Source organism: Onychostruthus taczanowskii, unplaced genomic scaffold (assembly GCF_017590055.1).
Source record: "Onychostruthus taczanowskii isolate IOZ18803 unplaced genomic scaffold, ASM1759005v1 scaffold16, whole genome shotgun sequence".
NCBI lineage: Eukaryota > Metazoa > Chordata > Aves > Passeriformes > Passeridae > Onychostruthus > Onychostruthus taczanowskii.
This window is the reverse complement of record NW_024498795.1, coordinates 212,503-232,301: the sequence shown is the minus strand read 5'-3', so window position 1 is coordinate 232,301 and position 19,799 is coordinate 212,503. Positions and strand designations below refer to the sequence as shown.

At 38.8% G+C, this 19,799-nt stretch overlaps 1 protein-coding gene across 1 annotated transcript in view; it reads right to left on the bottom strand.

The window, feature by feature from the left end:
• NETO1 (neuropilin and tolloid like 1) overlaps nucleotides 1-1,963 on the bottom strand; it is a 62,635-nt gene extending 60,672 nt beyond the window's left edge. Inside the window, exon 1 of the mRNA XM_041399346.1 lies at nucleotides 1,437-1,963. Coding sequence (XP_041255280.1) covers nucleotides 1,437-1,464 — 28 coding nt within the window. The 5' untranslated portion in view covers nucleotides 1,465-1,963. The remainder of the gene's footprint in view (nucleotides 1-1,436) is intronic.
• Between the last annotated feature and the right edge of the window lie 17,836 nt (nucleotides 1,964-19,799).

Here is a 19,799-nt window from a genome sequence, read left to right as displayed (position 1 = left end):
CTTGATAATAAAGTCTAATAGACAAGCAGAGACTTAGAAACTGTTTGGGGGTTTTGGTTTTATTCTAGAGGTATAATATCTAACATTTGGATAGATAAAGTGAAAAACTTCTCTCATGTTAAAAAAAAAAAAAGAAAAAGAAAAAGAAAAATTTTCTTGTTTTAGTGTTATTAACAGCAGCACAAAAATATGCAAGTTGCCAGAAAGTAATTAAAATTGTGGTCTTCTTGGGAAAAGCCTACACAAATACATATTATTCAAGTAGACAAGGCAGACCATTTTATTCTATGATCCCTCTGCACAAATGCACCCATGATACCCAATTTCAAGTTTGAATTTCTCACGCCTTTTTCTTTCTCAAGCCACACAAAAATAACAGTGCTTTTCAGAGACGGGGGGGGAAAAAAGCAAGACCCCAAAGAGATCAACCACGGAATCTTCACTCATTGAAAACTGTCACTTGGGAAGTGTTGGCAGCATAGCAACAATATTGTCATTATCTCGGTTTGGGAATTATTTTAAAGAAGTTTCCACAAAATTTCTTGTTGCATTCTCACTGTCTTCCTCCTCCCCCTTTTCCTCCTAATCACGGGTGTAATTATAATCGTGCTTTCTAGTGCCACTCCGATTACGCATCTTTCCATCTTTTTTGGATCTGTGCATTTTTTTCATTACAAGCTGTACATTAAGTGATTTATCTCTTGGCCAGGCTTTTAGGAGGCTGTGATTTGGCACAGACGTGGCTTAGCCTGGCGAAGAGTTGTTGGACAAGCAATACCTGGTCATAGCGCTATTGTACAGGTGTGGGCGCGCAGAGAAGTGCTGGGAGGAACTGGGGCCAGTCGAGCCCCTTCAGAACAGTGGACCCTCCGCAGAACAGAGGCGGGAGAGGGAGTCCCACCTCGCACCTTGAGGCCCCTAAGGTCTCGGAAGAGTAGGTGATATATTTCGGTGCCTCCTTGCTAATCCTGGTGGATTTCAGCCCAAAGCGCCGCCCCCGCCCCGCAGCTCTCCGGGATCCGTGCCCGGTGCGGCCGCCCCCGCCCCCGCCGCGGCTCCCGGCGCTGCCCCGCGCCCCCTCACCCTTGGCGGCCGCTTCCAGCCCCGGCCGGGGCCCCACGGCGCCGCGGGCAGCTCCCTGCGCTCTCTCCCGGCGCGGCAAAAGCCAGCAGAGGCGTCGCACCCAGGTGAAAGCCTCCAGCCCCCGGGAGCGTGCCCCGCCGCCCGCCCCACGGCGCTGGCAGACACCGGCTCCCCTCCGGAGCACCGCAGCGTGGTGGGGGAGAGGATGCGGTGTGTGCCTGGGGGGCAGTTCGCCCCCTCGCCCAGGAAGCCTGGGCGTCCCGTTACGCCAGGAGTGGCGGCAGCGGAGGGCAGGAGCCCGTGCGCGGCGGCGGAGCTCGGTCGGGGGTGGGAAGGGGGAGATTGATACTCACTGTGAAAGAAGCTGCGCCCATGGGTCATGTCTGTTCCTTACACAAGGGGCTTCGGTCTCCACTAATTCCATTTAGATACGGGAGGACTTCCAGTGGTGGGGAGAGGATGGAAGTAGGAAAAGAAGAAGAAAAAAAAAAAAAAAAAAGGAAAAAAAAAAGCCTGAAGCCCACACACACAGCAGAGCCGAGCAGCCTTTCCTCTCCCTCGCTCTCCCTCACCGCCTTCAAATGATCACCGCCGGCTCAATCCCATCACACCCGAGCGATCACCAGCACCGCCACGAGCGGTGCATCGCGGCGGCGGCGGGCAAGGCGGCGGCGGCGGCGGCGGCGGCGGCCCGCGCATCCAGGTGCCGGCGGGCGGCGGCGGCGGAGCGAGCCGAGCCCCTAGTCACCAGTTTCATACAGAACCAAAAGCAGATCGAAGCATTTCCTGCAGGACTCCGAGCCCAGCGACTTCCAGCCCTTCGGCTTCTTTTGATGCATTGAAGAAGGGATTAATGGGTCCGTCATCAGCTCCCTGTGCTTGCTCCTCTGAAGGGGTGGGGGCGGGCGGGAGGGAACCCAAAGAGGAGGGGTGGGGTAGAGAAAGATTTACCAAATAGGGGATTTAGTCATATTTGTGTGCAATGAGAACCTTATTAGAGAAGACATCCTTTAAAATCTAATAAATCCATTTTTGCAAAACCCTCTCCCTGCGCATAACATAGTATCAAGTGGTAGCAGCGGCAGGAGGCTGAAAACACATTGCACGGTCTGAAATCCCCTTGAGAATGGATGGAGCGAGAAAGAGATGGACGAGGATAGACAGATGCCCCCTCACTTCTCCAGTCCAGGGCGAGAAGCAGAAAAAAACCGTGGAGACTCTTCCATTCATTCAGTGGAGGGGAAGGGGAAGGGAAAGAGGAGGGGAAGGACGGGAGGGTGGCAGTGGTGGGGAAGGAATGATTTCAAAACTGGGAAAGGAAGGGTAAGAGAAGAGGGATCGCTTCCCCTCTCCTAATCAGTTCATGGATCAAACAAAATGCTCATGAGTTGCTCCTTGACCTGCACCTGCCAAAGGGAAATTGAAAAGATTTTCCTCCTTGACAGACGACTTCTTCCTCTACACACCCACACCCACGCACGCACAAAGACACGCACACACACGCACAAAAGGGAGCAATAAAAGTTTATCTGCTAATCCTCCGGCCGCAGATACAATGATTACCTCTTCCAATCAGCCCAGAGACGACTGCAAAATCTCTCCCGCCCTCCCCCCGCGTCTAGGACTTATCTTCCTCCCCAGCTACAACCCATCCCAAACACCCATCCCTTTGACGAGATTGCGGAGGGCTGGTGGTCAGGGCGGGAAGGAGGGGGGGCAGAATATAGTAGAAAAAACATATTAATAATAAGACTGTTGAAATGGTCTCAATGGAAAACAAGAGGGGAGGAGGAAGGGATGAACAGAAAAGGCTGTGTCCCTTCTTGGCCTCGGGAGCCGGCCCTGCAGAGCCACGGCAGCCGGCACCTCTGACTCCCGCAGCGCCGCGGACCCGGCACTCCCGGCCCGGGCGAGGGGAGGGCGGCAAGAAAGGGCAGGGAGAGAAGCGCACGGCTGGGGTTGCGGGGAGGGACGAGGAGAAGGGAAGATTTGTGTCACAGGAGTGCAGGGGGAGCAGGATGGGATCCCCCGGCTTCTCTGCACCCCTGTTGCGGCGGCCAGGCTGGGAACAGCCGGCGCGGGAAATCCGCCGACCCCCGCGGGGATGGGGGCAGAGCCAGAAGACCCGGGATACCCGCAGCCCCTGCCCCGGGCTCCCCACGCCGCAGCAGCATCTCGGAGGCGGAGTCGGCGCCTCTCCTCCTTGCCCGCACCTGATGCTCACGCCGTTTGCAACACGAAAAGTGCGTCTGGAAGCGCAGCCGGGGCAGGGAGAGGAAGGGGGAGTGTTGGGAAGGAGGCTGTAAGTCAATTAAAAATGAAATGCAGCCCGGCATCCTGCTTTGCGCGGGTGCAGAAAAGCCGGGCGGGGGTGAGCGCAGGTCGGGGGGCAGCGGTGGCTGAGCGCCCGCGGCTGGGCGCGGTGGGCGGTGCGCGCTCCCCGAGCCGGGCTGCCCGCTGGGGCCGGACGGGTCTGTCCCGCATCCCGGGATCTCTCGGCGGGCTGGGGACAGTGTTAGCATAGGCGGGAGGCCTATTGTCTTCAGGGCACCTTTAATGAGGTGGGTACCCTTGCTGCCTTTGGGACAGCCCTGAGCAGCACAGCAGCTATTCTGGAAGGTGACTGATGAGGAAGCCTGGATATTTATTTATGCATTTTTAAAATTTGTTTGTTTATTTATTTCTCCCAGTAAAAAGCTCTGTTTTAATGAAAAGCTTTAGTGGGTGTTTTCAGCCTGTGGGTGGTCTGCCCCATACTCTGGAATGAATACTGTATCTGCCATCACTGCTCACGATTGCAGGCAGTCAGCAATAATAGCGTGCACATTAGGGTAAGTCAGAGGTGATCTTGGCTAGCAGGATTCACCCATTCAACCAGCCAGCCAGCCATCAGCCCAGCCAGCCTGACTGAGCTCTTAAAAATCCTGTGGGGTGAGAAGGGCACAGGGTTTTGCTACAGGGCTGTGAGTAAGCTCCTTATAATAAGGAATATAGAAGATATAAGACTTCATGAAAGCATTCACGTGTTTTGTGTAATCCGTCTTGCCATTAGCAACATCAAGTTTGCAGCTGTTAATCTCAATAAACTGTCCTACTCTGCTTTCTAGCCCTCTCAGCACTTTCTCTGACCTTCCTTATTCTCATCCACAATGAGTTGCAGAACTTTATTTGTAGAGTAATTGAAAGACCTGATTTATCCATAGGATAAACTTCTATACAGGTGTGCAGACTATCTTAGGGAACAGTAGAGTAACAGAAAAAGGGTAGTGTTGAAAACAGTCATACAAATGTTTATAGAGAGTCAGATGTTTCTTCTGCAGGATGATGCAGACATCCATATGGCTAAGTTTCAAGTTATAGTTACTTTAAAAAAAGGTAATAGAACAAGTAGGCACAAAACAGCTGATTTTGCTGTTCTGGGAAATGTGCTGTGTCACATCACATAACAGTGAGATTCACATTTTTCCTTTTCTGGAATAGGATGCTTTCAGTTTTAAAATTCCTAGATCGTTTATTGTCACTCATAATTTTAAGGACACCATTGCAATAGTATGGAGAAATAGAAAGTAGTATGCCAAAATGTAATCAGTAACCATCATTATGGAGGGAGACATCCGTAAAATAAATGAGGCATGACCACAATGGCCACTGAGTGTTCTCATTAGCAATGAGACCTTAAGGAGACATCTCAGGATCTACATCACTGAATGCTAAAAGCTTATTCAAAAGTGTTTATAAGCAAGTACCCAGGGTGTGCAATTTAGAGACTGTGCAAAATTTCTTTCTGCCTCAGTAGATATCACTTCTGTAGAGAGTTTGAAATTTTAAACTTTATACAACTACTAAAATGTTCACCACCATCTTTTTTTTTTCTTTTTGTCTCATTTTGTTGCAAGATATCTTTATGTGAGCTTTGGTTAATGCTCTTTCTAGTAAACTAGTAACTCATGCTCTTAGGTGGGCGCATCTTCCATTACCGTGGAATTCTATAGCTAAATTTTTATAAATTTATTGTGCATTTTTACATCCCTATTTATCCAATTGCCAGAACCTTACATTTCTACTAGACAGTAAATTTAAAAAGGAAGAAAAGGACTGACATTTAATAAAACATGAAATGTTTTTAAAAAATGGGAAAGCCTAATAACCATAAACAAATATGTCAAATGGCATCTTAGTAGTGTTAGGAAGACTTTGGAGTTACTTGGTAAAAGTCCTATTGATTTTTAAATTAGTTTAAGTGTTTTTTTAGGTTTTGCATTTTCCTTAGAGTAACAACATTGGCTTATTTTATTATATGTAATGACAACTACACCTTTAGATTAGAAATATACTTTTCTTATTTCTGTATTGGTTGTCAGCTGAATCTTGTTTTTAAAAATAAGCAAGAAAACCCAACACAATTATATTCCTTGATTCAGTACATACAATTCTTTGTAGTTTTAAACCATCCATTACATGGCAGTCTGTTCATATAGCACAATTTGTTGGCCTCTCACATTCACACCTGAATTTTTCTATTGATTTTTAGAGCAATATGTTTGAACCCAGAATATTTTATTCAGCAAGACATGAAGCACTTCCTTCCTGTTTTCTGACATCTTTAGGCCAGCCTAAGACACTGATCAGCCTGAGGATGGTTGGTTTGGCAGAAAGGAGATCACTCATTTATAGACCAGTTTAAGCACTGTGAAACATTTCCAGATCTAGATTACAAGATGAAAAAAGATAAATAAGCATGAAAATATCTAACATTTTTGTCCAAAACAGTAGTGTATAAACTTCTATTGAGATCTAAGTGAAGAACTGGACAGTTTTCTTCAACAGATAGAAAAAAAACCTTTTTCCTCTGAATTGTGTTATGCTGGTGTTTCAGTAACAAGAAAAGAAAAGAAAAATTCTGCTTTACTGTCCCCACTTCAGTGATTGGCCTATAAGTTTGTATGTCAAAAGCAGAAGTCCTGGGCAACTGGCTGTAAGTGGCCCTGTCTAGGCAGGGGGTTGGACAAGACAGTCTCCAGAAGTCCCTTCCCATCTCAAACACTATGACACTTTGAGTCTGTAAACAGTGGATGACAATGGATCATAAAGTGGAGGAACAGTTTCAGTGAGAAAAAGAAACTCCTTACCATTGAGGACTGACTTGGCTTGCTTCCGGTTGTAGTGTGTAAGATAAGACAATATATCTCGATTATTTTCTCCTTGAACCAGAGGAGATTATTCAGTCTCTGTTAAAATGGTAAATTAGTCACAGTTAAAAATTCCCCAGCATGGAGGAACCTTAGGTAAATTACTCCATATCTTTCTCAATTAAATTCTTTCTTGTGAAAACAAAACCTGCCCAGCATTTGGCCATCCTTTCTTGGCTGCTTTGGATAGTCTTGTCTTATCCCAGTTCTGCCATTGACAACTGTTCTAACTATAGTCCATAAAAACTAAGTGAATTAATTCCTCTTTGTGTAGATAAAAGACTGAAAGGATTCAAAATAGCCACTAGTTTCTCCCACATTTTCAACAAAGATTCCTTGAACTGGAAGAAACAGCACAGTTATGAAATGGAGACGGCGCAGGCTTCCTTATTTATGGAAAGCAATCTATGCTTCTGAGGGTGGGAAGGAAGAAATACGAGAGTGGTATTTCACTTCTTTATGCCTTCTTTAAAAACATTTTTGATTCTGTGCTGTCATGTGTAATCACAGATGCACTTTTTGCCACAATTTCTTTGTGAATGATTTTTTTTCTAGAACGTAGCAAATCCAAACTACAGTCTCAGTATAACACATACACAGTGTGACATTTGAAAACACTGAAATGAATCATCAAGCTGATCAGCACATCTACATTCATGGTTTAGTTCAGAAAAAAAAATATGCTTCTAAAATGAATCTCCCAATTGCCCTCACTTACCGCATTTTGGATTGCAAATTTGAGAAGACTTTGAGTGTGTGAGCTGTTTTTCTTATAGATGAAACTAAGCTGAGAGATGTGTTCCTAGAACAGTCTGTTTTCTAACTTCTAAAGGGCACGCAGCCCCACAGGAGCAAAGTAAAACTAGTGCTAAATAAATACAGGCATGGAGAACTCAGTGCCAACCGTTTCACCTTCCAGATAGGCTCCTTTTGCCCTGAATTGCATATCAACATGGATTTATTCAGTATTTCTTTCAACAGTGCTAGTAGCTGAAACATGAAAAACTGAAATATATTCCATTCTTTTGTGATGAAACACTTACAGAGAGGCATAACATATATTTTCCTGTGTGATATCAGGATAATGGAACATTTTAGTCCCTTAAAATCACATCTTTCCTCTTATCCATTTTCTGGTCATTCAAAAATTGTCTCTTGTAAGTGCAGAAGGACTTTGGGTCTGCACTCTTGCAACAAATGTGTTCCTGAATACAGCACATTTAGAACATCTCTTCTGACACAGTTTTCTTGAAAATTGAAGTGTATTTCCATTCTGCAAACCAGTCTGGGGAATAACCCTTAAATAAGAGAAGAAAGCTGTTTAAACAAGTAATGAAGAAAAATCTGACACTTTTCAACTGCAGTTTTTTATAATTACTCTTGTATTTAATAAGTGCAACTTGGATTTACATGACACCACACAATTTCAATGGATAAAAGACTTCTCTTCTACAGGACACTGTTATTTCTTCTTCTCTTTTTTTTTCTTTTATCCTGTTTGATTAGTGTCACTTTGAAATGGAATGAATTAAAAAGTAATTTTTTTGGGGTGATACAAGAATAGGCAAGGTTGCCTACTGTACTCAGTTTTTTTTCTTTATTTAGAATGGTGGTCTCCAAAATGTCGGGAAATTTTGGACTAGTAGAGTGTATAATACAATACATTGGGCTGCAGAAAGATTTTTTTTTACACCATTAATAAACAAAACAAAAAAAAACTTTCTTTTTTTTTTAAGTTTTTTTGGTTCATCACTGTCTCATCCTTCTTAATTTCTATTTTTGTATGTGGTTTATAAATTCAATGCTTTAGTACAGTGGTCTGTGTATGTATTTTATAAATAAATAAATAAACATATATTGGGCCACATGCTTAAAAATCTCTTACTAATGTTTGCAACCAAAAAAAGTTTGAAGAACACTAAAGTTCTGTCAGCTATCCCCTCTGAAGCAAACAGCATTTCCAAAAGTGCTAGCTCATATTCCACATTTAAGACAGAGATAAATTTGTCACTTAAATTAAGACTTTTAAGAACGTTTAATTCTACCATTTTAAGAACAAGAGCAATTCAGAAGGTGGGGGGTGTTTGGTTTTGTTTGGTTAGTTGTTTTGGTTTTTTTTTCATTCACATGTTAATGATTTGATTTATGAATTAAACACAGACATGTTGTTATCTGAAAGAGCTCAGGAAAATCCATACCTGTTATGCACAAAGTCTAGAAGAAAGTATTGAACAGGAAGATCCAAAAAAAATTTTCACTTTTCCAGGTCATCTAGTAAGAATTTTGTGATTACTATTCTCTGGCTAAAATAACGAACATCAAATAAAACCCCCCAGAAATAATCAAAAGAACAAGAAAAAATGATAAATAATCTGTTTTCAAAGAAATGACTGTGAGAGCACATGAAACTCATGGCAAATCTTCCAAAGATTTTATTCTGAATCATTTATCACAAGCCAAGATTTGAAGACAACAGTGGAAGATAAACCATGGGAATCTGCATAATTTAAAATTAAAACCTGAAATGGCAGAAGTTAAAAATCAGTTTTAAAATAGATAAGTTTCTTACAAAACAACTATGATTATTACCTAATAAAAAAATACCCAAAAATTACTAGTTTATTATTAGCTGATTCACCTACACTTACCTCTGAGCCATCCCATTGCAGCTTTTACTGTACTCTTTTTCCTATTACTCTATTTAGGGTAAATAAACCCAAGTACTCAATGGGGATCCCATCTGAAAACTGTGTTTAGAAATAATGTGGCATATATAGGGTCTGTATGAATCTGTTCTTCATTGTAAGAATGAAGAAGAGTACTTAAGAGAAAGTATAATTCAGTTATATAGATATTCGGATGTTTTCCTGAAATATTCTCTTTAGTACTGACAAAAGAAATTACCTCCTTAATAAGGCAAAGTAGCACCATTTCTCCTACACAGTAGTGAGGAATCTTAGAAGGGTTAATTGAAAGTTCAACTAGTTCATATTTCATTAGTGTTCCAGTGGAATGCTGTAATTAAGTGCATTTTTTTTTTCCCAGGGAATTGTTAATAGAGCCCAATTTACCATTTAAGACAAATAGTCTTTTTACACTAGGGAGGAAGGGTGAGTCATATTTATTATTTACATGGAATACTTATAATATTGTGCCATGGAAAGAAGTGGATGAATCTTGCTATCTTGCCGAGCATTTCATTCTTGCAAGAGAATAGCAGAGGTGGTGGCAAATCATACATTTTGGAGTTAAATTAGTAATTGCAAGATACTTTGAAATTACTAATTACTGTAGACCTGGTTAAAAAAAAATAGCATTTATTAATAATCTCTTATGGAAAAGGAATTTGAATGCTGCATGTAGTTTTCTAACTTCCAAGTCAGCATCTTTGCTATATCTATCACATGAGTTATACACATAGTGCAAGAAGCAAAGTTACAAGTAAATAAATGATGGACTGCAAACTAGACTGAGATGAGGGCAGAGTGGGAAGAGTTATTTGGGAGCTCTGAATTAGAAGGAAAAGCCTGGCTTGATCGGTAGTTGTAAATCAACAAAATTTCACTGGAGATGTTGGATACACATTTGTCAGTCCAAGTGAAGTCTTATTTAAAAAGACTACCTCCTAGACTAACACATAATTTATATACTCATTGTATTGTAATTTTCTTAATCTTGAGATGAGGACAAAGGGGAAGGTTGGCAGAAGATGGAAAGAGTGCATATATAAGGCAAGGAGGCACCGTCCTAATGGAGATACTTGGATATTAATGGGTAACACTGAAGACTTTTCTCAGGTAAAATTGATTCATTACAAATACTAACTGACCAAGGAATCTGTATACATGGGGTTTTGCTTCCAGGGAAATAGCATCAAAATATTCTAAATAAGGCAAAATGATTGCATTATGCTTTGGGGCAATATGTTAGTATGCATAAAGTTGCAATTTTGCCAAGAAGGTAACTAAAAATACTGAGTCCTTCTTTGACTATTATTTACATGAACAAGTTATTACAGGTGAAGACTTTTCTGTTTCTAGTTTAAAATGCATGTCCTGTCATTTAAGTCCTGTAACACTTTTTCGTAATTAACACAAATATGTTGAACCCAGCATTTTTAACACACATTTCCTATAAAAAGTAAACTATTTCTTTCCAATGCCTGATCTCACGTAAAAATAATGATCTCTTTTTAAAGTCATAGCTAGGACAAAATTTAGTATCATTAAGTCAATAATGTTAAAATTACTTTCAGTTTCCATCTTCTGAATGGTCTTTCATTCACAGTGTGCATATGCAAATTTTGACAGAGGTCTTCATCATTAAATGAATAGTATGCTCTTGCATATGACAGTTTTTTAAATTGCAGTTCATCTTTCCCAGTGCATTCTGCATCAGCCTACTAAACTGAATAGCCTCAAGTTTAGCTATTCTATTTTAAAACTGTCAAACATTATTAGCAGAGCAGAGAAGCAGTTCAAAAAGTAATTAATTCCAGGGCTTAGAGTAAACTGCTATTTTAATTAAAAGAACACTAAATACTAATGTCCTGATTCTTTGTACTTAGAACGTGAAATAAAAAAGTCTAAATCACTTATATTTAATACATTTTAAATACAAGTTGAAATAGATGTGGAAGGCACATCTCCTGTTCCTGCTCCTTATAAGCCGACTGAAAAAAAATGAAAATATTATATGTCATATATTGGTTCTGTTGTGCCATTTTTCGTATTGATTCTCTTCCAGTCTGTGCTGAGTAGGAATATCAACAGTTACACCATAATTGCACAGTGTAGGATGCCAGACCTCAGCTGTGCTGTTGTGACTATTGCCACCTATAAGCCCACAGAAGGTGTGAGGTTCAAAACACAGAAGACGTGAGGTTCTCTTTTGAAGTCGTGAAGTGTTTTCTATGCTTTGCAAATTTACAACTGCCATCTTGTGCAGACTTTAAATGATACATAAGGAAGGCACTTGACATGTGAAGAAGCACTGTTCAGAGCACTAGAACAGAGTTGGTGAGGTCTCCTCCTCTGGAGATATTCAAATCCCTTCTGGAAGTGATCCTGTGCAATGTGCTACAGGTGACCCTGTTAGCAGTGGGGTTAGATGACCTCCAGAGGTCCCTTCCAGCCCCCATCCTTCTGTGATTCTGTGAAACAGGACTTTTAGGCAGTTTGGTTTTTACTACAACTTTACAGTCTCACATCTTTGCTGTGCCTCTCTCCTCATGGAGCAGCTGAAGTCTGCAGTTATGTCTGCAGTGTGCCACAGAGCACAGCGTGGCTGGTCCTAAACTAGCACTGATTCCCTCACTGCCTGACAGAAATCTCCATCAGGATCACCATCACCATGGCCTGAAGAGGCTTGAGCTACAAGGCCCCCGTGAGACTAGGGCTGATTCTCTGGAGCAGGGGGCTGCGTGTACCACACGGTGGTGTCAGCACTGCCTGGGGCTAGCTCAGGTATCCACGTACAGATGTTTGCACAGCACAGTTCTGCCTCACTGCTGATGTCTGTGATGCTCGTCTCACCTCGGAGCTGAACTGCATAATGCAATACTGGTCACCACAACGACATGTGAAGAAAATTCCAGCTTGTGCAAGATGATTGACAAGGACACTATGTCAACTAGTCAGACTATGTTTGTCCTTCCCTCTCCACAACACCTGACTCTCTATAATTTCTAATTAAGCTGTTACTTTATGGCCAGGAACCCAGGAAAACTAAAAGATCGATTCAAATTTTGGCAAGGAAGACACAGACAACAAGCTTAATCATCTAGTTAAAAATGAAACATAACAAAACAAAACAAAATTAAACAAAACAAAACACAAAACAAAGAAAACCACAAAACAAAATTAAAAAAAAAAAAAACAAAAAAAACCAAAACACTCCACCCAACCCAAACCCTAAAATTTTATCACAGATTATATGTCTAGCCTGCAAGAACATCTGATAAAATTTAAGTAACTGTTGCAAAATTTCATCAGCCCTGTGAAGGAAATGACAGAAAAAATACTCCACTTTCTTCCCAGCTACAAGGTTCAGCACTTTGGCCTTACCTTCTCTAAAACTTATAAAGATTTGGACAGAAAAGCTGCATCTGAAATCTGCAAAATTCTGATTCAATAGTTTTTGGTTTTTCTTTTTCTGATTTAGACTAAAGACATAAATTAAAGGTGATGCATCCTAAATAATTATCAGGAGCTTGACCATAGGGTTTTGTTTTATATAGTTAAATTTCCTGGAAAATCCAGTGCTGGACATAAGAATCTTTTGGTGTTCTGGACACTTGAGCCACTGTTCTTTGCCACCTCCAGACAAAATTTCATGTCAATTTTTTATTTTTGGGTTTTGTTTTGTTGCGGTTTTTTTATTGTTTGTTTGTTTGTTTTTGTTTGGTTGGTTTTTTGTTTTGTTTTGTTTTTTCTTCTGGCAGAAAATTTAGTCTGAATTATCATGGTATTATATGAGACAATTTTTTTTCATCTGCCTTATGGCCACCTGGCATGTTAATATTGGTCCAGAATTACCAGTATGAGAAAAAATCCTGGAAGGTTTATCAAGTATTAAGATTTATCTCAAATGTTTTAGCATTTTTAATTTTAGGATCCATTCTCAGTTTCTTATACTTTTATAAGCTTTATCCACCTGCATAAGCTTTTTTTCTGTCAAGTATCTGATTCTGTCTTTATACTTTGTAAGAATGTCAAGAATGGCTGAAACATTTCTCAGTCTAATATAAAGAAATAAAATTCTGTTAATTAATTCTTTATCTGAAATGTTTTTAGAGGCCTTTCTTTACATAGAAGAATATTAATTTAATTTAAATTTTTGATACTTCATGCAAGTAATTACAGTATTAAAAGTCTATACAAATTTGACCAAATTGGAAACACAGAAGAGCTATCTTCTAAACAGTGCAAACAAGGGAGGAGAAAAGCTATATATGAAAGGACTAACACATAACTGAAAGTAGGCTTCTTCTAGATGGTGCTATTGCTTTGCTGTTGTGTGAAAAAAAATCTTTTTAGAGGAAAATAGATTTTGATAAATTAATTAAGATCTATATTGTTGCTATACAAATGAGAGATATTATCAGGATATAAAATAATCTCACACATAGCATACCTGACTTCTAAGTGTATGTTATATTTATGTTTTCAAGTGCTTATTAAGGTAATTTCCAATTTCATATATATTGTCATATCTAAATTACTCTGCATCAATTAACACAATCACATGATTTTATCTTTAACATTTATACCAAAATGAGGCTTTGACCACAGAAAACTACCATTTTTCCACTGGCAGTATTAAAAGGCTTGAAAGACTCAAAAAACTCCCTAGGATTTGCATGTACCTACTGATGACCCGCCCATGAGTCCAAATTGAGCGAGGTCACATAGGAAAAGATCTATATTACAGAAATGTTCTGTAAAGAACATTTTATAGAGGTATTTAGATTTATTAATATTTGTAGCATACCACTCAATTCCTAAAGATCAGAATGTGTTTCCCCTCTGTTTCCCCTCTAGATGCCTAATTTCTTTATATGGATTTAAGAATGAAGACTTCAATGAAAATAAATTGAGTGATTCAGTAGTATAAGCGTTCAGAAAAGCTGTTGTTCAAAATCACTTACCTGGCAAAAGTCCCAGGAAGACAGCATTGGTGTCATCTATTCAAAACATTATATTGCTCCTTTACTGCATCTCAAAGCTTTTATTGTATTTATTTTCAAATCTTCATGGAATCATGGGGAAATAAAAATGAAAGAGCCTTTAAGAGGTCACTAAGTTCTCTGGCACAAGGCTAGATGAGCTATATATTTGTCATTCCTGATACACGTTTATGTAGCCTGTCCTTAAATTCTCTATTGAAGGAGATAACAAAGTCTCAATGGGCAGTTTCTTTCCATGCTTCAGTAACCCTATGATTGCTAATATTCAACCTGAATCTTTCTGGATGCAAATCCACCATGTACTGACAAAATAACAGGGGTCAGCTGGATGTGTTTAAGCAAGAGATTCCCAGCTCACGTTGCTCAGGGTGTAGTGATGCTGATCAGTTGAAGCTTACTTTCCCATTAAGGGAGTTAGATTTTGCACTTTAACATTATGATCAGTCTAGTATTTGGCTCTGAGATCACAAAAGAAAATTATAAAACCAAAGATATCCCAAAACATCAATGGCAGGTTTAACACTCAGAGTTCTTCCCTCTAAATCACCTGCAGAGGAAGAGTTTGCTAAAGTACTGGCTCTTCAAGCTTCTGTGTGGGATACTTTAAGTGATTTCTCAGTGGTCTATGAGGTATTTTAGTTTTAGCTAAGTTACACCACTTGTGCTGTTTGTGGATGGGGTATTACAGGTGATACAATTTCTGAGGTATTCTGATACAATTGTATCTGATACAATTGTATCTGAGGTATTCTGAGGTGATTTAAAAGTTACTCTAAGTCATAGAGTGCTGATGGGTGGGATTTTTTTGTTTGTTTTTGGTTTGTTTGTTTTTTTGGTTTTTTTGGTTGGTTTTTTTTTTTCCCCCCACATTATATCTGTATACTGCCCTTAAATGCTTTTGGAAATACATTTTAAAAAGTGAGCCGAAATTCATGACTAAATTGTCTTTACCCTTGCAAAATGAATTATTTCAATTTTAAAAGTCCTACTGAAGAGGTTTAATTTCCACAGTAGGTCTGAATGAAATCATAATCTCACTTATTTCACTTAATGAAATGCTGCATTTCCCAAAATAAGCCACCACGAGTCACATTCACATTCTGAGTTACGAGATGAAAATTTTAATAGGATTAATATTGGATTTCATACTACTTTCAAAATCTGAAATACATGACGTAGGGGAAAAGGGAATATGTTCATTCAGTTTTCATTTCTTCATAGTTTAATGAAAACCTGACAAATCAGATATATAAGGCAGATACAGACAATAAATAGAATATGTGAGAACACTAAGGTTTTATCAGAAAAAGAAGACAATGAATCCCATTTATTGGTTTCACCTACAAAGGAGGTGAAGATTTTCTCTCTCTGGAACTATTTATGGGTGAGTTCAAAGTACTGTTTAAACTGGAGTTGGTGTTAGGAGAACAAATTGTTGCTGTAGCAATTCCAACTTGTGAAAGAAAGCTGGATAATGATCTGGATAACTATAGATCAGCACCATTATCCACAGTGGACAAATGGTAGAAACAAGAGGATAAATACTGGTGCTACAAGGAATCAACACAGCTTTTTTAGAGAAAAACCATGTCTGACACATCCACAAGAGTTCTCCAAGACAGCAATAAATGAGAAAAAAAAAGTCAATTTGGTTAATAAAGTATCCTTGGCTTTTCAGTACATTCTGAAAAAAAGTTTCTAAATAAACTGTCAGAAATACAAGGGAAGATTAAGTCATGGTAATAAGAAAAACATGGGAATTAATAGTCAGTTTTCACAACTACCGGGACTTGTCAGAGAGACCTTTTTCATTTTTCTCCATTGTCAAATATGTTTACAAATAAATCTGAAATTTATTGGAATGATGATGTGATGTAGCTCTCTAAGAATACAAAATCAGGCAGAAGGGTCAAAGCTGAATGTGAAGTATAACAAAAGGACCTTGTAATATTTGAATGAAGCATAAAAATAAAAAAAAGAAGATAAAGTGGCAAATTAACTCAAATGAAACAATACAAGGTAACTAATTTTTAAAAATCAACCAGTGACATAAAATAATAGATTCTGCTTTCTTATGATGTGAAAAATCTCTTGATATTTCTGCAGGTAGCTCTTTAAAATATTATATAGAATTTTAAGCAGTCAAAAAGGCAAAATAAATTTTAGCCATTCAGGAATATAAAAAAAGAACAAATAAGAACTTGGTTAGAATGCATATTCTTCCATGTTGCCTACATTCCTGTACATCCCATTTAAAAAAAAACAAAACCACCTAACATCAAAATTAAAAAAAAAAAAATATGGATCAAAATACAGGAAGTGTGTTGAGAGAAACAGAGTACCTTCTATAGGTTTGGAGAGAGACTACTGACTGAAGATGGAAGGCCCGCAGAATTATTAGTGAAATGAAGTGGGTGAATCGGGAAATCCAGAGTATGATTCCTATTTTTTTTTAAGAATGTGCTCTTGATTGTGAGAGATAAGACATTGAACAAGACCTTGGTTTGATACAATGCATAATAGATTAAAATTTTCTAATTAGCATGCTTTTGATGTTCTGTTTCAGAAAAAAGGAAAAAAACCAAGAGCACCAAAATATTATTTGCAATCTTTATAAAAAGCCTAAAAAGAGGGGAGTTTTTACCTGAGCCTGTTCATATTATGTATCACTGGCCAAGTACTGGATTTCCATTGGGTGATCCTGGCTCTTTCACAGATGTCTGTTTCTCTGTCTGTTGTGTTGAACAAACTCATACAAAAGACCTGAAAGATTATTTTCCCCCTGTGTTCCCTTGAGCAGGTCAGAAGGGTTTGAAGATACTCAGATTCTTAAGATCCAAGGGAGTCTTGACAAGCAGTCTCCTACCTTGGTGACCACAGAGCTCATGCAATATTCAAGGCTCCCTGAGACACTCAGGAGTCTCAAGGGTTCTTTGCCTTCTTAAGTCCTGAGGGCTCCTTGTCTTCCTGGAGTGAGCTTGAGTCAGGAGTTTTCAGGTTCTTCCTACTCCAGGGTTAGCAGGAAGGTTTTTTTCTTGGCCAAACACCCTTCTTGGGATTCCTGGAATCTCTGTTTCGACATGGAGTATCTGCTGAGTCTGGAAATCCTGGCTTCCAGGCTAACTGTCAGGATACCAGCAACATCCCACAGCCCAGGCTTATTCTGCAATTTGAGTAAAAGCCTGTAGTGGGATACACAGCTTTAGTCCTCGAAATATACACTCTCTTATTTGTTCTGATTCATTTACATTCCCAGAGACAAAAAATCTCAGTTTAAATTTGATCAATATAGAGATCAAACTGTTAATTCAACAACTCAGGTGTGCTACATACTGCTGTGAAGAGCAAAGAAATCTTAGCCAGCCAAACAAAACCCACAAAACCCAACAGATCAACACTCATTTAACAGAACTTTACAGAAAAGTTATCAGATTGGATAATAAAAGTTGTGCCTTGAGTCAAATCTTTTCTGTGTTTCATAATTCTAAGTAAAATAGAGCTTGTTTATTTTTTGTCTTTTTCTCATAATGCCACATTTAATACCGATATTTAAAAGAGAAAGAATGAAACTCACTTGCTTGGTATGACTCAATGTGTGAAAGGAAAGAAATGTTAATCATTCATAAGTTTTGCTGCTCCTCTAGTCCTCAATGTACTCTGCATTTACATGTATTTTGAATGCATTGAATGAATGCTATTCCCAAAATCTTGCTATAGCTACAACATACAATCCAATACTCTAAGCTATATGGTAGGAAAAAAAATCCCCAAACCCTGTTAAAATTCTTCATTTCAAAATCAGTCTCTCATCCTTAAGCACACTTAGAATTTCCTTTATTTTCTTGATTTAACATGGACCCATAACTGATGTTCACATTTTCCCCTGTGTTTAATTACAGACTAACTGGATTTATCTTTTAAGCAGCTTTAGGTTTGGAAACTGCAGTTCAGATGGGAGCAAGTGTTCTGATTTTTATGACTGACTAAATTAAGAGAGATCATAATGAAAATCAAAATAAAAGCATGATGAGGACATCAGCTCATAAAGTTTATTCTATTATGTGTCCTACAGACGTCATGGAAGAAAGGGAGAGTTTACTCCATCATGAACCCAACATTTTTAAGAACTGCATTAATTAGTTTTGGTCATATTTCAGAATAAGCAGGAGTCTTTCTAGAGCATCTGTCACAACTTTTCTTTCATCCTCCTACAACACAAAAGAAAAACTCTCTTGAAAATCTATCATACCCATATAATATGCCCTTCTCAAAGCATAATATGGATGTGAAAAATCTTATTTGAATGGTGGGGCTTGAAGAATTGTGTTACTTTCACAAGTAAAATAAAATTATTTAGAAAAGAATGTATGCCTCTGCAATGCAGTTGTTTGTTACCAATTACAAGAGTACTGTGAGATTTTTCAAAATTTATAAAATAGTGATTTTTTTATTTGAGTAATAGAAGTGGCTAGATAAATAGTGAATGGTTAAAAATGTGATAAGATACTTTATAGAAAATAATTTTAATTATTGAAATTGGTTGAAATTGAAATTACAAACAGCTATTAATGAACAACCAACTCACTGTGTCAGAAACTATGAAGAAATTATCTTCTGCATTCATGTAGAGTTAAACTATTTCAAAGACATCATAAGATGAAAGTTTGACCAAGGATGGACAATCATTTACAACACATGTACACTAAACCTATAGAAGTACAAGATGGTTTTAAGCTTTAAAGTTTCAGAATCCTGACATGCATTAAAAAGATGCAAAATACACATCTATACATGTGAGGATAAACAGACTTAAATAGCAGGCTACACACTTACCAAAATACAGCCAAGATCAATTGACTCCATGAAGAAAGTAAATTATTTTGCAAAGATTTGATGATGACAAAAGGACTCTGCAAAAATAAATTCTCAGTATCACAGTCTTTTGCCCATGGGTTCCCTTAAAAATGTTAATAGGTGGGGAAAATGGAGAGGGACAGTCTGCCACAAGAAAGTGTAGATGATCACTTTGTGCAAGTTACAAAAACCTTTTTTTATGACCCTGAAGTACTGAAAGGTGACTAATTAGTCTTCTCTGCTTTGGCACCTACCATTGACTGTCCTTGGGGCAATGTGTGGCAATTTATCTCTGCAATCTTTAATAGCTTGAAAAAATGAGATGATCAGATATATTTAGGGTTTTGACTAGTGTTCATGTGGTCACAAGAGTGTCTTACATTGTTAGATAAATTAGCATAACATCAGTGTTTCCAAATCAGCAGGGTATTCCATAATGTAAAAGTACTCTGTGCAAAAAATGCCTTTCTCTCTGCAAAATACCCTTGAACAGATACTCTACTATTTCCAGAGGACAGTCATAGCAAAAAAAGAATATAGCTCCTTCAGATGGTAATGAAAACTCAAACAAGATTTCATTTAGCATTTACACCTGCATACACTCATTTTGGAGTTTTTCAAATGGTGTTAAATGCTGGTGATAGAGAATAAGAAGACAGTTCTGAATATATTGAAAAATGTCATGCAGGAAAACAGATATTCCTAATGGTATGGTCACATGTCTGGGGATATGAAAGCTTTGATAGTGATTTATTTTTGAGAGATTCACTATGAAAGCTGTTTAAATACCAGTTCATGAGTAAATGGCACTTAGAATGTTGTTAAAGGCAGCCTAGTAATAGTGACAGGAATGATAAAGTGATATTAATAGCAGGTCCTTGGCCCTTTTCTTGTTGCGAGTTGAAAATAAGCAACCACTTGATTTTCTGGTGCTTTATGAACTACCAAGTGACTGCTGTAATCCTCTGTAAAGCTGATACAGATCC